We start from the raw sequence: 18,371 nt of genomic DNA on the forward strand, positions 1-18,371 counted from the left end.
ATAAGCAAATAAAAGGGACGAGTGTTTAAACTCGCAGTTATGGTAAAGGGGCATGACATTTACGAAACACGCTCAAAGCAGTTGATCAATCACAATACACTGATCCAGCCAACCAATCAGAGCACATTGAGCTTTTTGGAAGGAGGGGCTTCATAGAGTCAGGAACTAAACCGAGTGTTACTGACAGACTGGGAAGAGAGGTGCTGCAACAATGTAAAATACATGAAAAATAATGTTTTTTGAACATTCAAGCATGAAAACATTAATAGTAGACCCCAAAATTAAAATCAAAAATTTGAAAAGGGGCATAATATGGCCTCTTTAACTTATGCATATGCATACGTTATGCTAATAAGAGCCTCAAATGCACAACTGCATATTTAAAGGGGTCATATCATAATTTTTAAAAATCATTTCATTTTTTTCCCCAGAGGTCTACTTATAATGCTAGTGAAGTTCTGAAAGTTACAGAATGTTTTATTTCTGTCCATTAGGGACAATTAATTCCTCATGATGACCAATTATGTAAAGCAGTTTTTTAAAATGCAAGTAGTTATGGAGGAAATGATTTACATTTAATTTAACAATTGGTTTACATATGTTTTGCGTATTATATTAAAATAGGAAACAGTTATTTTAAATTTTAATAATGTTTCACAATATTACTGTTTTTACTGTATTTTTGATCAAATAAAGCCTTGGTGACATTAAAATATAGGTAGTGTAATGAGATTACAGTTATATTCCATCATTTGAAATAACTCAACTTAGCTTAACAGGCTTCTAAAATATAAATATGCAAAGTTGATTTACCAAGAATGGGGGAACCTCCGTCATAGCGTGGAGGATCCCATGTCATAGTGCACCAGTCTCCACCCACATCAGTAACCAGAGGAGCCTCAGGGGGATCTGGGATATCTAGATAGAAAAAAATAGGATAAGATTTACATCGTATTAATGTCATCACCCAAACAAACATTGTTTTCTCAGGGGAGAGTGTCTTACCCACAACTTTGACCTTAACACTGGCCGTGTCTTCTCCAGCTTCGTTCTGGAGGACAATCTTGTAGTTTCCAGTATCTTCTCTTTCTGTGATATCAATAGTCAGACAGGTGTGGTCTGCAAATGTCTCTGCACGAACTCGACTTCCTGTTTCAAGGATGACCTGAAAAACCCATTAGCCTAGTTTAATCCAGGTGTTTCTGGTATATTTTTATACTTTCTGCAGAAAAGGTTGGTCATCGCTCACCCGTTCTCCCTTCATCCACACCACTCTGGGTGCTGGTTCTCCACTGATAGGGATCTCCAGGCGGAGTTTGTTTCCAGCCACGATGGTCACCGTGTTGTCCTGGACATTCAGTGCCTCTAAATGCACCTTGGGGGGATCTGCAGAGTTGGTCCAAATGGGATTCTTTCAGAGAGTTTATTAGCATAAATACAAGAATCAGAGAACTTCTGGATTGTTGCTGGTACCTATGATGTGCACTTTGGCAGACAGCGTCTGTGTGTATCCCTCAGGAACAAAGGTATAATCGCCCGCATCGTGAATGGTGGAGCTTTCAATGTCTAGGTTGTGATTCCTGTATGTTGAATATATAAAGAATTTTAAGTCATCCTTCACTCCCTGGTTGAGAGCCACTCTTATAGACCATCTTGGATCTGCAACAACAGTTACCACCTGGCCATACCAATTTAAGGTGGTCAGGATGGTTTTTGGACCATGGTGGCTGGTCGACCAGCTACTGACCAGCTTAGACCAGTTAGAAACCAGCTACCATGTTCCACAGCTACTAGCTTAAAGGTGCCCTAGATTCAAAAATTGAATTTACCTTGGCATAGTTGAACAACAAGAGTTCAGTACATGGAAAAGACATACAGTGAGTTTCAAACTCCACTGTTTCCTCCTTATATAAATCTCATTTGTTTAAAAGACCTCCGTAACAGACCTCCGTTACGTAACAGTCGGGATCATTAATATGTACGCCCCCAATATTTGCATATGCCAGCCTATGATCACAACATTATGAAAGGCATTAGACAAGGGCAGCCAGTATTAACGTCTGGATCTGCACAGCTGAATCAACAGACTAGGTAAGCAAGCAAGAACAATAGCAAAAAATGGCAGATGGAGCAATAATAACTGACATGATCCATGATAACATGATATTTTTAGTGATATTTGTAAATTGTCTTTCTAAATGTTTCGTTGGCATGTTGCTAATGTACTGTTAAATGAGGTTAAAGTTACCATCATTTATTACTGTATTCACGGAGACATTTAATTTTTTAAACACTTGCAGTCTGTATAATTCATAAACACAACTTCTTTCTTTATAAATCTCTCCAACAGTGTAGCATTAGCCTTTAGCCATGGAGCACAGCCTCAAACTCATTCAGAATTAATGTAAACATCAAAATAAACACTGTACTTACGCGATTAGACATGCTGCATGACAAACACTTTGTAAAGATCCATTTTGAGGGTTATATTAGCTGTGTGAACTTTTTTTATGTTGTTTAAGGCAAGCGCGGGCTCTTGGGGCGTGGCGCACCAGATTTAAAGGGCCACACACCCTGAATAGGCTCATTTCTAATTATGCCCCAAAATAGGCAGTTAAAAAAATGAATTAAAAAAATTCTATGGGGTATTTTGAGCTGAAACTTCACAGACACATTCAGGGGACACCTTAGACTTATATTACATCTTTTAAAAAAAAGTTCTAGGGCACCTTTAAGCTTAATTTTTCCACAGGGGGCTCCAGTTGATAGAGTTCTAATTTTAGAAATGGTGGGAATATTTTATTCACATATTTATAAAATATTTCTGTGTGGTTTATGAGCTGATAAGCTGGTGTGATTGAGATTTAATATTGCACAAATAAGTTGGCATACTTGAGTTTGTGCAAAATGTTGATACGGTCATTAGGCTGGACCAGCTGGCCATTCTTGTACCAGCGGCCCGGGACATTTCCGGGGTAGATCTCACAGTTCAATTTAAGAGGCTGACCCAACAACACTGTCACACTCTGTAGATCCATTAAAATCTTCAGAGGCTTCACTGAATCATCCAATGGCATGTAACAGGAAGGAAAACAAAGGAAAAAGATTTAAATGAACAGGAGAGAAAGAGATGAAACAAAGTTGCTTTTGATGCTCTCAAAAAGCAAAATTATCATACGGTCAACTTGAACGTGAGCCTGAGAGGTGCCCCCGGTGGCCATCAGGGAGTAAGTGCCAGTATCGTCCTTTGAGGCGTCGTCAATGATCAGCCAGTGTCGAGTCCCCTCGCTTTTCACACGGTACCGTGATCGCACTCCTGTGGGAACCTCCACTCCATTCTTCATCCTTTACCAGACAGTCAGCAAAATAGGTCAAGCTTTTTTACTCATTTTGCTTTGTGTGTCGAACCCAAAAATCAGGTAAATCACCTTAAATCTCCATCACACATACCATTTAACTTTTGCTCCTTCCTCAGACACCTCACACTCCAGTTCAATTCTCTCATTCACTGTGGTTTTTACGGGCTCCAGCTCTTTCACTATGTTCACAGGCAGTTCTATAGAAGGACCCAAAGAGACCAGGATTATATCATCAATCATTGGCAGACAGTGTTTGGGAAAGTTGTTATAAACCAGTCATTACTGATCAATTCCATCACATTCAAGTATAAAATCATCTGGTAAGGTGGACGTACCTTTCACAAACAGTTCAGTGGTGCACTTCTCGTCTCCTGCAGTGACTGAGTAGGCAGCATCATCGTTTATCTGACAGTTGTTAATAACCATTATCCGTTGAGTGCCTTTGTGCTCAAAGATGTACCTGCACAGTCAATTCATTAGTTACTGAAAGTTAACATTTCAAAGGCTAATTTTACTTGACATCATTAACATTACATATTGGCAGGAGGATTGTCAAGAAAAATAGGTGTTGTGTCAAAAGCTTTTAACAATGAAGCAGCTATCTATGTATCTATCTATCTATGTATCTATCTGTCTATCTATCTATCTATCTATCTATCACACGCAACATGACACTTAAACCATCAGAACAGATCCATACAGCAGAAATGAGGACACTCCTTTGGTTCAGATATACAAGACAGTCCTGAGGACTGGCTGACTTACTTCCTATTACTTTATGGTGAACAGAGGAACCAGAAGAGCCGGAGTACAGGATGGAGTAGGTGGAAGTGGAGGTTATAGCAGACAGGTGGGATCACCATTGCATAACAGACAGAAAGGATAGATAGACATCATGCCTAGATCAAACAGGGCTGGAAGAGCTATTAGTGTTACAGTTACATATAGAGAGAGGGAATAGAGAGTGGAAGAAGAAAAAGAGAGAGTTCCCTAAAAAGCAGGGAATCCTAGGATGAACATCATTGAAGATAAGCAACCAGAAAACTGCACGGACCACCCAAATGGCTTTAATTTAATTGCTTTTACAAAAAGTGGGTTGAAATATATGCTGCCTTAATTTTCAAATAAATTGTTGATGTTTTGAAAAGAAGATTTCAACAAAGAAATACACATACTTTTATAGCTTATTAACAAATTAAACAACAGAAATACCTTTACATATATAAACTATACACTTGTGTTTATGTACTTCTTCCAGAATTTGTAAGATGTTTAGCATTTTTTTTTAAATAATAGAGATAAAATCTTTTCTTTAACACATTATTACAAACTAATATTTTATTGTGGAATATATACAAAAATGTATTATGCCAAATCGGTGCAGTACTAAATAAAAAATATTTTTAAAAATATATAAATAAAATATATTTGTACAATATTACCATAAAACATTTCTGCATATCATAAGAGATAAATATATGCATTTAATGTACAAAATTCAGGTAGCTTTTGCAACTCTATTAAAGTCCTGTGAGGGTGGTGGTGCCTTTTTCCTGTACAGTTTCCTGTTGTTAATTACTCATTGTACACTACATTTAAAACTTCAAATGTAGCTCAAGAGCTTCACATTGGCCTTCACTCACATAACGTCCTTTAAACATTTCTGGAAGTTATCATAAGGCACAGATTAATGTTTTAAGAACGTTGTGTGTTTGCCGGGTATGAAATGCTGATGGTTCACTTGCGTGTGTGTGTGTAGCATGTGCGGAGGGTGTGTTTCTGCATCCCCTGTGACCAGCAAGCCAAAGAACACAATAAATGAAGGGCTTTTAAACAGGTTGGCGTTGGTTTCATGTGAGCGTGTTTCTGAATGTAGTTGTAAAAAAGAGCATGTAAGAATAGGAGGTGACATACTTTGGAGTAGGGCGGATCTCTTGTCCGTTCTTGTACCATTTTAACTCCACAGTCGGGTCAGCAAGGTCCACAACTAACCGGATCTTTCCGCCTTTGTCCACCTGATATGCAGGTTCCAGCCTCTTGGCAAATGCTGCAGTGGAAAATGAATGCAGGTGAATAACAGTGTTTCAAGAGAAGAAATTGGATATCATTTAAAGGGATAGTTCACCCAAAAATGGAAATTCTGTCATTTATTAATCACCCTCATGTCATTCCACACCCATAAGACTTTCGTTCATCTTCGGAACACAAATGAAGATATTTTTAATGAAATCTGAGCGATTTCTGTCCCTCCATTGACAGCCTACGCAACTACCACTTTGACGCTTTTAAAGTTCATAAAGAGATTGCAAAACTAATCCATATAAATCAAGCACTTTAGCCCAAATTTTCTAAAGAGACTCAATCACTTTATATAATGAACATATTGAATTTATTCACATATAAACAGTGATCAGCGAACATAAACAGAAGCTCAACCGAACCTGCTTGATGCGCAAGAACGAACCTCATTGGTTCTTGCAGAAGCTCAAACATGCTGCGTAACACACAAGAATGAACCTCATTGGTTCTCTCAAGCGTCAAGCAAACATGCTTGAGCTTCTGTTTACCACAACTGGGGCATATTCTCCGTACCTCGCTTAATACATCTGAGATGATTTGACAGATGCCAGATCTTCTAATCGTGATAACTGAACTCTGGCTAATTTGGTTCTTCAAACGAATTTGCAGATTGGATTAAAATATCTGGATTAAGTTGTCTAAGATTACTGCGTGTTCTCGTGTTCCATGAAAAGGGCAGATGTATCAATACACGAAACCACGATCAGCAATGCAGCGATTGGCTGGAGTCAAGACGGCAACGTAATGACATCATAGAATGAGAAAAGACACCTGACGAAAAACTTGACGAATTTCTAGACATTTCTAAGGAAACAGCCAAGCGAATAAATGACAAAAGAACAACATAAATGTTATAATAAATAAATGAAATGTGCACTATTTTTTTTTTTTTTTTTACATGATTACCCAATTATTTAGGCTATATTCACAATTTCTAGTATTTGTACAGGATTTTTTTTACTTCAATGTTGTAATTAGCAACTAATTTACCTTTGAAGCATATTTGACAGCATTAATTAAAGTTTCTTAAGGGTCAAGATCAAGTTATCTGCATCTCCTGCTCTTCATCAAGCCGCTCCCATAATATCTGTCGCGGTTCAAATGCACAAATGCATGTACGGCATAGACATCTGTACATAATGTGTGTAAGACTCCAATAAAAATTATTGCGTAATTATTCCCTCACGAATGAATCTCTCAAAGAGTAAAACTGTCGGTGTCTATATTATGACACTACTCGGCATTATAGTATTATTTGCAAATTTATTTTTAAATCATTATTATTGTCCCTGGTTTACATTAGGGTACTCTTGTGGGAAAGTAGCAGTGGCTGGGACAGACTTTAAGCATCACCTCCGCTTAAAAAGATGCAATCTAATTCTGTTTACATGAAATAAACCTGCTCCCGAGCAGGTTTGAGCTTACGGACCTGTTGCTATGACAGCAAGTACAGGATGAGCGTCGAAGAAGAACCGAACAATCCAAGATCATGCCAAATCGCCATCAGTCAAATTCAGCTAAGTGAGTTAGCGACGTACAAAGAATATGCCCCAGATGTATGAGTTGATGAATGTTTATATGTGAATAAAACCTAAATTCAATCTGTTCATCATATAAAGCAATCGAGTCTCTTCAGACAATTTAAACCGCTAAATTCATATGGATTAGTTAGATCTCTTTCTGAACTTTTTGAAGCATCAAAGTGGTAGTTGCGTAGGCTGTAAATGGAGGGACAGAAAGCTCTCAGATTTAATTAAAAATATCTTCATTTGTGTTCCAAAGATGAACGAAAGTCTTACAAGTTTGGAACGACATGAGGGTGATTAAATGACAGAATTTTCAGTTTTGGGTGAACTAATTCTTTAACAATATATCTGAACTAAATACTGCACATTATCAATCTAACAAAAGTTAAATTAGCACCTTCGCTCTTTTTCTCTTCCTTTTTGGTTTTCTTCAGTCTTTTCAGCAGGCCTCTGAGATCGGTAATGCCATACGTAAAAGCAATCTTCTCGTATTCATCAGGTCGGGCATTTTTCAAAATCTCCCACACGTCCACCTCAGGAGTTTCCTCTTGCTTGTGCTCCCTGACATCACAGAGCAGTAAGACAGAATGAGGTCAGAGGTAATGGCTAGGGCTTTCTCAACATGTGTTGAGGAGCCAGATTGCTATGTACTAGGGATATTCATATGTTTTAATTCGATTTTCCACTACTATCCTCCTTGTTTCTAGCTCCTCAAGACATGTCACACAAAGAGATGGGCTGGAAAATCCCTGCTATGTCATTGGTGACCTGTTACAGGGGGAGATGTCTCACTAGTGTTTAGCTACACGGTGGATCACATGATCAAGGAAGGGATGGTACTGTGTTTATGATTGGGGAAACGAATTTAGTGAGGAGCTACTACTATTCGATTTCTCTATGATTGGAAAGGATAAGTGAAAAAGTCAGTGAAAAGGGGAGAACATTGGGTTATCATGTGGTTAACACATGATCGTGCTCATGATGGATGTGCTAATTTTCTAAAAATGTAACATTTGATTCAATATATTATAATGTAAATTATATTAGGAAGATTTATAATTAGAGCCGTCAATGTAAAATGAATTTAGTGCAGGTCTCAGAATGTATTATTACAAGTTTTAACACGATTTGGAATAAACACCAGCAAAGTAAAAAGACCAACAAAAAAAATTATGAACATAATTTCATAAATAGCTACTGATGTAAGTACTTTTTTTTATTGTTGGTCTATTTGATTGATATAGAAGTAAATAAACCAACATTAAAAATATGCAGAAAGAACATAGATAGATAGATAGACAGATTGATTGATTGATTGATTGATTGATTTCAATCAGCAGCCCTAATTATAATCCTTAATTCATTAATAGTAAACTTTTGACTCTGTCTTGCAGTTTATACTGTACCCATCTCTTTGTAGGAGTCCTATCTGAACACATCTGTCAATGTAGTTGTTTTCTTTTATATTAGGGTTAGAAGTCAGGGTTTATTAGGAGTGAATATTGTTGTTATACATGATCACAGTCGTTAAACATGATCAGGGTGTGAGAGTTAAATTAGTAGTCATCAGCTTTTGTCATTCAGCCCTCTTCTTACACAGACATTTCCCTGAATGTCCGGAAGTAACATTATTATTTTCATGTTTTAATGTGTGTTTCAACAAGTCTGTAGTTGCTCAGGCAAGTATTAAGAACACCGAAGGTTTGCAGTTGCAGTTGTGTGTCTTGTTTCTCGAGTATAAATCAAGATTACATTAACAAAAGTAGCGATAACACTATTTCACAGCTTCATGTAGAAGTGCTCCACCAACAACTCGTAAATGAGTGGAAAATGTGCCCTTTTCATCAGGTTCTGAATACTAAAGGGTTGTTTCCATCATTCCTGAGCGTTGCTGAATCTTTAATGAATGCTGTCTTTAAATAAAGTGTTACCAGACTACAGTAGGCCAACACTCTTGCTTATACAGTTCCTGTTCAGGTCATGCTTGGGAAGCTAAAGGATTATAATACTTACCAGTGATAACGTCTAATCGTTTAATAACCTACGATACTAACCTGCCGTGTCTGAATGTGTGGGGAAGAAAAAGAGACAAGCCAAGATAATTTTCTTACTTTTTTCTCCATTATGCAGGAGTTTAACTTCTGCTTAATAGGTATAACAACAAAATACTAAAGCCAAACCTCACAAAAAAAGAGGCAAAACTCCAAAAATAAGTTTGTGTGAATGATGATATTTTGTTTGCGTCCAGTTTTTCCTTTATGTTGGCAACAAATACACTTGCACTTAATCATATGCCAAAATGTGTATTAATAATAACAATAATGGCACATAAATATTGTTTTCCACATTACAGGATGGTTAACAGGATTTTAAGGGCAGAGTAGTTGCTTGGTCGCAGTGAATGACATGAAGAAATAATTTATATATTAAAGATATGGTTGGATTTTAACAACAGTGTAAAAGAAGGATTGAAGAAAAAGACACCCCTGTCAGGGCTTAAGGGAAAAAAAAGATCCGAAAAAAACAAAAACAAGAAAGAATTGGTCCCATGTGGGGGCCAGACTGGAGTTCTCACCTATGTTTGAGAAGCCCACTAAAGTCAAGCTCGCCTGCATCGTCCTGGCCTTCACTGCTGTTGTTCACAAGAGATTAATGAAATTGAATCAGAAAAGTCACAAACATCAGAAACAAACAATGCTAAAAGAACAACGCAAGAGCCTGCAATCTCTGCATTCAAACGAATGCAGGATTGAGGTGTACACAAGAACCTTTCGCTTTGCGGCCGAGTACCTAAGCACTGGCGTTGGGCGAACTGATTTGTGCACAAACTACCAAGGGTGGTCCTAGTGGTCTCATGACTGATCCTCCCAATGTTACTTTGGGAGAACAGTATGAGCTTGGATAGTTTGCGTTGCTTTCTGACACATTGTTGGGGTGGAAGTTCCCAGTGCAAGCGTTGGCCTTTAAAAAAGTTCAACACATTGGTTTGGTTGGTTTGGTCGACGGGTTGATTTGGTGGTAAATATATTTGACAAAATGGTTAACTGAGAACTTTCTGGTAATCCAGCCCTTCATCAAACCATGTTTATACATAGGTTTGTTGAGGCTTACTGGAACAGAAGTCCGTGTTTTAATTGATTAAACATTCACAGAGAAGATCTTACACTTCTGGCACTGTAATGCATCATTTATGTTGGAAAAGAATATTTTATGTTTTTAAAAGTCAAGTAGGTTTTTCTTTAGTTGTACTTTTCATTCTGAATATATGTATATATATATATATATATATATATATATATATATATATATATAATTTCACCTTTATGTGCTGCAAAGAAAATAAACTACCTATTAAGAATTTAGAAATATATTATAATTATTAATTATAATTCTTACTAAACAGCACTTTTTTAATCATTTTTTTTCAGTCATTTTGCTAAATATTTCTATACATTTCTCTTAATAAAACATTATTTTGGGGGAGGATGGTCCCCCTTTACCTTCTTTTGAAAGCTGAGCGAATATCAATGCTCTGAGAACCCTCTGGGACTTCTGAGAAGAAAAAACGAAAGGTAGAAAAAAAAATGGATGAACTACGATAAAGGGATAAAATGTACACTAAAAGTTTGAGGTCTGTAAGATTTTTTTTTTTTTTTTTTTATGTTTTTGAAAGAATTCTCGAATGCTAACCAAGGCTGCATTTATTTGATTAAAAATAAAAACAATAATATTGTGAAATATTATTACAATTTAACATAATTATTATAAAAATTATATTATAAATATTACTGAATTGCTGCTCAAGAAACATTTATGTTTATCAATATGTTTATTATTTTTTCTGAAATCCTTGATATATTGTTTTCAGGATTCTTTGATGAATAGAAAGTTACAAAGAACATCATTTATTTGAAATAGAAATATTTTGTAACACTGTAAATGTCACTTTTGGACAATTTTGATGTGTCCTTGCTGGATAAAAGTTTTCCTTTCAGAAAAGAAAAAATCTCAAGGACCCAAACCTGGTAGTGTACATGTCTTTGTAAGTGTTTGTTGTGTTCAATCAGAAAACAAACCTTTGACCTCCAGGTCAAAAGAGCAGCTATCAAATTTGTCTTTGTAGGTGACCTCACATCTGTAATTCCCTGCATAGTTCTCCTTCGCCTTAATGATGTGCATCTCAAAGGTATGAATCTACAGCAGAGGGGAAACAATGCCAACTATTGCTTAAAGAATAGGAAAGTTATGCAAATGCTTCTTTACAATACATTGGTTGAGAGGGATCACCTTGGAAAAGCGATCAAAAGATTCTTTAAGCTGCAGGTGCTTCCCAGTCTTGCTAGCCAGATCCATCCACTTGCCCTTGAACCACTTAATGGTTGGTTTACGAAGCAAGTCTTTGGCCTCCACCTTAGCAACGAACGTGATGTCTCCACCTTTTCAAACAACAAAATAAAACATATTGCAGTTGTGTTTGTTGAACAAACATTGTGAGATCCTAAAGATGTGCATAAGAGCTTAAAGTGCCTCTATTATGCTATTTTAAAGGTTACTTATTTTGTTCTGCAGGTCTCCTACAATAGGTTTACATGCATCCGAGGACAAAATTTTCTCATAACATGCATTGCACATCACTTCATTCCTCAAAGAGTCTGAAAACGATTAGTTCGAAAGATTCAGTGTCTCTAAACCCCTCCTTTCCACGAGCCAACTAGCTCTGATTGGCCTGTTGTGACTGGTCTACCGCTTACAGAGTGTTTCAGAAACGAAATGTCTAATACCACATCTAAATTTCATCTCAGGAGGCTTCCACAGCACTTGTATGCACAGTGAAACAAACAGTAACAATGGTGTTGGTTTTGCTGTATCAATTTGAGCCTGAGTACTCATCCTTTGGAAGTGCATGCAAAGTGGATTAGCTTTCGCAGCGCAGAAAACAGCGTCTTCTCGACATGTTTACAACACGAAACAAACTCTTCCAGGCCTCAGCTACACCTTGTGTTTGAGGGCGGATCAAAGTAGATGTTGTTTACTGACAGCCAATGAAGGCCATAGCAGGCATTATGTAAATTTGTTACAAATCTACGTAGGTATGTGCAGGAAGTTAGACTGGAATTACTGACGACTCATTTCAGGCAGTTCAGAATTGCTTCTTTCTTTTTAGGAGAAAATAACTTGGTCTTGGCGGAATAGATCTGCTACACTGCTGCTGTAGGTTATTGCTGCTGCTTCAGAGCAAGTATGGACTTGCTACTGCCAATACACGACACACTGCTGTGAGCAAGTAAGACATGCTGCTGCTGTACAGTATAGCATACATGAATTACTAGTAGCAGATCTATACAGGTGGAGCTGGGGAAGGCGGAGGGTTTCTGAAAGCATGCTACAAACTACTACGCAAATGCTGACCAAGTATTTGAAGGTTGAGCAGTGAGCTCATTGGCTACTGATACAGCAAGAACCAATTAGCTGTGCCCTATAGAGAATGATCTGATTGCAAGCATATTGAGTTAAAGGACCTATCAGTCTGTGCCATCTAGAGTTTCATGACAGAACTTTTTTATTTATCATGCATGTTGATCTTTGAAACTTTGCAGACCTTTTACATTCCCAAACAGCAATACAACGCATTACATGAAAGGTACTATTCGAAAAAGCATAATAGTGGCTCTTTAAGAATGAACAGGAGCCGGAATAAAGCTGCATTTACTGACCTACAGTGATGGAGCCACTCTGGGGCTTTTCAATCAACAGAGTCGAGAGCGGCGGAGGTTCAATCTGTTTGTCAATTTCCTCAAGAGGCTGTCCATCCCCCAGAGACCACACTGATCATTTAGGAGAAAGAATACATTTATCCCACTCATACATTTTTGGTAACTTTATAATAACTTTCATTTTCATGAACATATTATATGTGATACTTATTAGATAATTAGTGCACTTTGAAATTTTAATATTAATGCCCATCTATATATAAATATTTTTAAATGACTTAATGAAAGTTATTATAAAGTGATGTATCTTGCAATCAACCAATTGCCTGAACCGACACACATAAGTACTCAACAAACACACAGTGACACATCGTCATCACACATTGCTGCCACAAAGCAACATGGAAAGCATAAAGACACTGAACAATGACCTTTAAGAGGGAAAAGAGAGAATCAGTTAACATATGTGAATATACACTGTGTTGCAATATCATTTCGAAAAAATATTCTGATTGCTCAATGAGATTTCACACGTTTTAGTCAATGATCAACGATGAGATTAAATCTTGTAAAAATAAAAATATAAACTGTGCCATTTATTTTCCCATGGAGTATGAAAAAGCAGATGATCTCCAAAACCCCTCCAGTTTCTTTCAAAATGGGGTTTAGGATTATTATTACACTGCTCTTGCCAAATGTATACATTGACCGGTTCCATTTGGCTGTCCATTGAGGGAAAATGAGGCACTGAAAGCATCTTAAGATACTTTGACTAGACCTATTCCGGCCTTTGTTTCTAGTTTATAGGGATCAGTTAAAGCGTCTACTGTAGTTATAGAATTACCTGAGTCTTTTCTCCCCCTGGTTGACTCAGGGTCGCTATCATCTAAACAGAGACAGAGAGAAATTTACAGCATATTATAAGAAATAGTACTGTAAAGTCCATTGCGGCCAACACACTGTAACACACAATTCCACATATAAAACATGAACTGAAAGCAGGAACAGATTGTTAATGTCATGCGCCATTCCGTACATGTCTTTTCAGGAATCATTGTGCTCGATTGCGTTTAAAAGTATTTGTATATTTACATACAACTATTGGTTTTTAAGCTGCAATTACAGTTATTAAGACTGTCAGTCTTTAATTTTATTATAAAATATGCTAATTTTATGAAAAATATATTTTAGTAATCCTTTATTTTGTGTTTTATGGTGACACAAAAAATAGAGAATTTCCAGCATCCTCAGAGGAATATCAATTTATGTTGCAATGGTGCACTGGAAGTCAATGTAAATTCACAGGGCAATGATCTCTGTCTGCTATAAATAACCTCATTAATCCTGAACCTATTTGCTCAAATTAACAGATTCACATATAATCTAAAAATAAACCTCTGGATCGAGAGTAATGAGGGCATTCATTAATAAAAGACTCTTACTAGGAAGGTCAATAGAAAGTTTCTTGGGTGTGCTGCCATTCTCTGTGAAAGAAAACAAAATTTGATTCATTATGAGTATCTTTTTTGCCAAGGTAAAGGTTGTTTATCGGCCTAAAACAGTTTAATGTTCAATTTAATAAAATGTAGCAAACTTGACAGATTAAGCTTTTTATAATTTGTGTTTATTATACAACCATCATTAAAATATTGTATTATATGCAAAAACTTTATGCATGTTTCTACAAGCATAGACATGATCAGATGTCTTCTGCAACTCTTCCTTTATATAGATATGATTATATATTATATAAAGAGTCTAAATGCTTGTAGGAGTCAGGCAAAAATCACAAACATTAAGCGCATATGTTTTTGCATACATGCGTTCCTTAGCCAGTTTCAACTATAGAGTCGTAAATATCAATTTTTAGTGCAACCTTTAGCTTGTTTTGTAACTGAAATACAATGACATGTTCAAAAACATTAGTAAAAAACAACAGTGATTTGATGAGGATGGGTCATCATGGCTACCAACCTGCTGGAGGTGGAGGTGATGGGGTGCTGGCGGTGACATCATCATCTTTATCTGAAATAAAGGTGTGATTGACACATACACCCACCTATCACTGAACTCCATTTCCAGCCATAGACCAAACACAGCATGCATTTTCACAGTCAAACATGAACTTTAAATTCACCATGAACCCGCTTATAAATAAAAGATGGAATGCTGGGAATGTTTGCACGTGTTTTTACAAGCATGAGATGAATAGAATGTTGCAGGTGTGTATACGTGTGTGAGGATGAAGTGCGATAAGAGTGTTTTTTTGCAGACAGAAGCGATACGTATACAACCACATGCTTATCTGATGGCCCACCAGGCCATGAAGCAACACACATGTGGATGGAAGGAAGTGTGAGGTTATATTTTGGCTTCGGTGAAACCCATGAGCATTATTTTGCAATACACAAAGAAACTATTGCAGAAGATTCATTTTGTTGCTACAGGAACAGATTTAATCTTCAGCAACTTGTCTGCACTTAAATACTTGAAAAAGCCACATCATTAAAGCTTCCAAAAACACAGTGATGCTCAAAAGCACATATACACACATCTCCACACAAAACGCATATAGACTGATATACTTCTCTGTGTCTTCCATTGGCATACCTTTTAATGGGGTAACTATTGTCTTAGCAGACTTCTTCATTGAAGGTGCTGATCAGTATAAATTCAAATGTTAGAGGACACACAAATACATATTATAAACTAGATTTCAACGTCTTAGTCTGGACTTTTCTTACTCTTTTGAACTTGCTCTGGGATTTACATCACACACATGCAAGCTAAGGGACACATATCTTACAGGCACTGTCAGTACAGAACTTAAAAGATTACAGAAAGTGCAATTATGTAACATTTGCATCCTTAAGTTGTAAAAATAGAGGATCTTTGATAAGAATTTGATGTGAAGGGCTTTACAGGTAAAGTGAGAGAAACCTTTGAGACTTTGCATGCTAGTGAGAGATCTGGTAAGTATAAAGATACAACTAGGTCAAAACTTGTGGTGCCGTTATAACATTATGATTACATTATTAATCAACATCCAGATAGATGAAAATGTACCCAAGTTAGCCCAAAGGTTCATTTTTATTGGCTGTCCCTTTGCCCTTAGGCTTATTTGGACAAGTTAAATATCCCTAAAGAGTTCAACAAAACAAAATATAATGGAAAATGTTAACGAATACACAGAGTTTAATGCTTGCATTGCTATCAGTGATTATGAAAGTGGCCCACAGGTACTTGACCTAGACTGTATTAAACTTGCAGTGTTGAGGAGAAAGTAACTAAGTAATCTTACTTACTACAAACTTTTAGCATTGTAACAGTAGCTCAGCTATTTTTTTTTTTTTTAGCAAGAATTGATGTAGTGCAAGAAAAATAATGCGTGATCACATGACCAGACGAACACCATTCAGTCATGGCTGAGATGCAAAGAGCATTCACGGCAGTAAAGGTCAGTATAAATCAAAAATATTAAAATAACGCTATGTTTTCAATCAATGTTTTTTAAGTTATATTTTATTTTTTTAGGATTTTTAAGTTTAAAGCTGCAGTCCATAAGTTTTGCCTCTTTGTCGCCATCTCTGTTCGAAACCTGCAATTGCAGTTATTTGCAGAATTATCGTCTTTACGTGGGTTGTGCATCAGCACAGCTCCGATGCACTTCCGAATCACAGATTGTAGTCTTGGAAGTATGCTGCATGAAGCATGGTGATTAAATCTAACGATCGCTTAGCTCATATCACATCAAACTTTGCTAAATTATTATTATTGCTATACTTTGTTCTCAAATTGTTGATGTTAACAACATCAGCATTGTGTGACTATGTGTATTTAGTGTGTATTAGCGTTAGCTTCAATTTCTGTAGAGTCTAATCTCTAACGTTAATTTGTCATACCATACAATCCGCCATCAAAATGATGCAGTGAGAAAAGGCTATAAATGATCCGCCACCTGCAGCATTCTCACATGATATAGCCTAATAGCTGGGACTTCTTAAACAGATGTGACATAATGACACAAAGACAAATGGTGGCATGCTCGAATTTCCCACGGAAACCCACCGGTACCACCCGAATTAGAAAAAATTATTACAAGCTTACCATTGCGAATCGGGCTAAGGTAAGGAGATTTATTGGCTGGTTATGTACTTGATTGAAAATTGATATGAAATTGATTTTGGATCATTTTTAACCTCCCAAAAAGTTACGGACAGCAGCTTTAATGTTTTTTTGGCCAAACGCAATCCGCATTGTTTTTGAGTACCTTGTAGCTTTGCAAACTACAGTCTCAAGATAGCTTCCCCAACACTGACAACTTGTTATTGGAGTTTTACTCTTAGTAATACTCACCAGGAACTTTTGAGGTGCTGGGCTCCTCTTCTTTTACCTCAGTCACCTCGACACGCTTCTCAGCCCGTGTTGGCTCTGGCTCATTGTGCCCATTCTCTACAGGCTCTGTCACTATTGGCCTTGTGTCTGTGACCTCACCCTCTACTGGCTCTAGTTCAGTCACCACAATTACTATGGGTTGTGGGTGTGGGGCCTCAGCAGCGGGTATGGGTACAGCTGCCTCTGGTTCTGTGACAGTCACTATGACCTCTGTGTCTTTGGTTGCCACTTTAGCCTCTGTACAGTAAACACAGCCAGGCTAGAGCAGCTAGACTTCAGGAAGCCAACTTCAACCCAGCTGAGTGATTGCATGCACACTCTCACATAGATGTAGAGTAACTAAACTGGTGTGTTTTAATATAAATAAAGATTTAATATATCGTTTAAGGCATTTTCAGGTCCATTGAATTTGGTCAGGTGACCAAAACAGATCTAGTCACTGTACATCTATGAAACTGAAACTGTAAAAGTAGCAAAGTACACCCAGCTCTGCGAGCATCTGTAAACTTGTGCAAGATTAAAAATAATTCAAAATTCTATTAATTAGTCTCGCATACAAAAGGTTTGCAGATGTTTCAAGTATAGTATATATTTAAACTATATAATTTAGTAATATAAATATGAATATAAAAATTATATATTGACATGTTTAAATATCCATATATTTGTACATGCCAACTACAGCCATGACGTGTGAATTTAGCATTTCTAATGCAGTCAGCTTTATTTTGAAAGCACAATAAACAGTTGATGCCGACACAAATGGGTGTCCTTTGCTTCTTTTCATATACTATACCTTCACATCAAACTTCTCCATACAGATGCGCATTTACTCAAGAAAATCCTGTCATCCATAAACCAAAACAGGCATTAGTACTGACACAGGTGTGGGTTAAGGTGTGGACCACCGTAGTGTTCGTTTGAGTTTGAGTGTGAACCTTTTGGGCCATGAGGTGTGTGTGTTTACCGTAGATTGTACTGTATGTGAGATGATTTACCTGAACAGTTGTGGTCACAAAGTGATAATTTGTTGGAAATCACAGTGGAGCAAACACAAACACTCTCACACACGTGAGGTAAGAGTGCCGTGGGTGAAACTGAGAAGCGAAAGAAACCAAAGGGAGAGGAATAAAAGAAGGGGGGGATGTGGTTGAACACCTACCTTTTGGGGTGATCTCAACCGAGTTCTCAGATGGGCCGTCACCAGAGACTGGGGCAACATTCTCTGAGTATGTGACAGACATAGCGGAGGAATGCAAGTGCCTCTTTCAAAGCATGAAGCGTCAGCAACGCAAACA

At 37.1% G+C, this 18,371-nt stretch overlaps 1 protein-coding gene across 18 annotated transcripts in view; it reads right to left on the reverse strand.

Moving 5' to 3' along the window:
• The window catches only part of mybpc1 (myosin binding protein C1), a 40,591-nt gene that overhangs the window by 13,337 nt on the left and 8,883 nt on the right, over positions 1-18,371 (reverse strand). For 3 of the 18 annotated variants that reach the window (XM_048156111.1, XM_048156122.1, XM_048156124.1), the window contains exons 3-25: positions 18,236-18,298; positions 17,035-17,310; positions 15,289-15,336; positions 14,653-14,703; positions 14,121-14,162; positions 13,523-13,564; positions 12,679-12,789; positions 11,252-11,400; positions 11,041-11,158; positions 10,465-10,516; positions 9,540-9,596; positions 9,019-9,027; positions 7,362-7,525; positions 5,274-5,406; positions 4,125-4,133; positions 3,695-3,819; positions 3,451-3,556; positions 3,179-3,345; positions 2,893-3,058; positions 1,474-1,580; positions 1,250-1,386; positions 1,006-1,165; positions 814-918 (exon numbers count right to left, since the gene is read on the reverse strand). In XM_048156111.1, the coding sequence (XP_048012068.1) occupies positions 814-918; positions 1,006-1,165; positions 1,250-1,386; positions 1,474-1,580; positions 2,893-3,058; positions 3,179-3,345; positions 3,451-3,556; positions 3,695-3,819; positions 4,125-4,133; positions 5,274-5,406; positions 7,362-7,525; positions 9,019-9,027; positions 9,540-9,596; positions 10,465-10,516; positions 11,041-11,158; positions 11,252-11,400; positions 12,679-12,789; positions 13,523-13,564; positions 14,121-14,162; positions 14,653-14,703; positions 15,289-15,336; positions 17,035-17,310; positions 18,236-18,298 (2,397 nt within the window). The remainder of the gene's footprint in view (positions 1-813; positions 919-1,005; positions 1,166-1,249; positions 1,387-1,473; positions 1,581-2,892; positions 3,059-3,178; positions 3,346-3,450; positions 3,557-3,694; positions 3,820-4,124; positions 4,134-5,273; positions 5,407-7,361; positions 7,526-9,018; positions 9,028-9,539; positions 9,597-10,464; positions 10,517-11,040; positions 11,159-11,251; positions 11,401-12,678; positions 12,790-13,522; positions 13,565-14,120; positions 14,163-14,652; positions 14,704-15,288; positions 15,337-17,034; positions 17,311-18,235; positions 18,299-18,371) is intronic. The other 15 variants (XM_048156112.1, XM_048156116.1, XM_048156117.1 and 12 more) reach the window with 15 other exon arrangements.

The sequence above is a fragment of the Megalobrama amblycephala genome, linkage group LG14 (assembly GCF_018812025.1).
Source record: "Megalobrama amblycephala isolate DHTTF-2021 linkage group LG14, ASM1881202v1, whole genome shotgun sequence".
NCBI classification, from domain to species: domain Eukaryota; kingdom Metazoa; phylum Chordata; class Actinopteri; order Cypriniformes; family Xenocyprididae; genus Megalobrama; species Megalobrama amblycephala.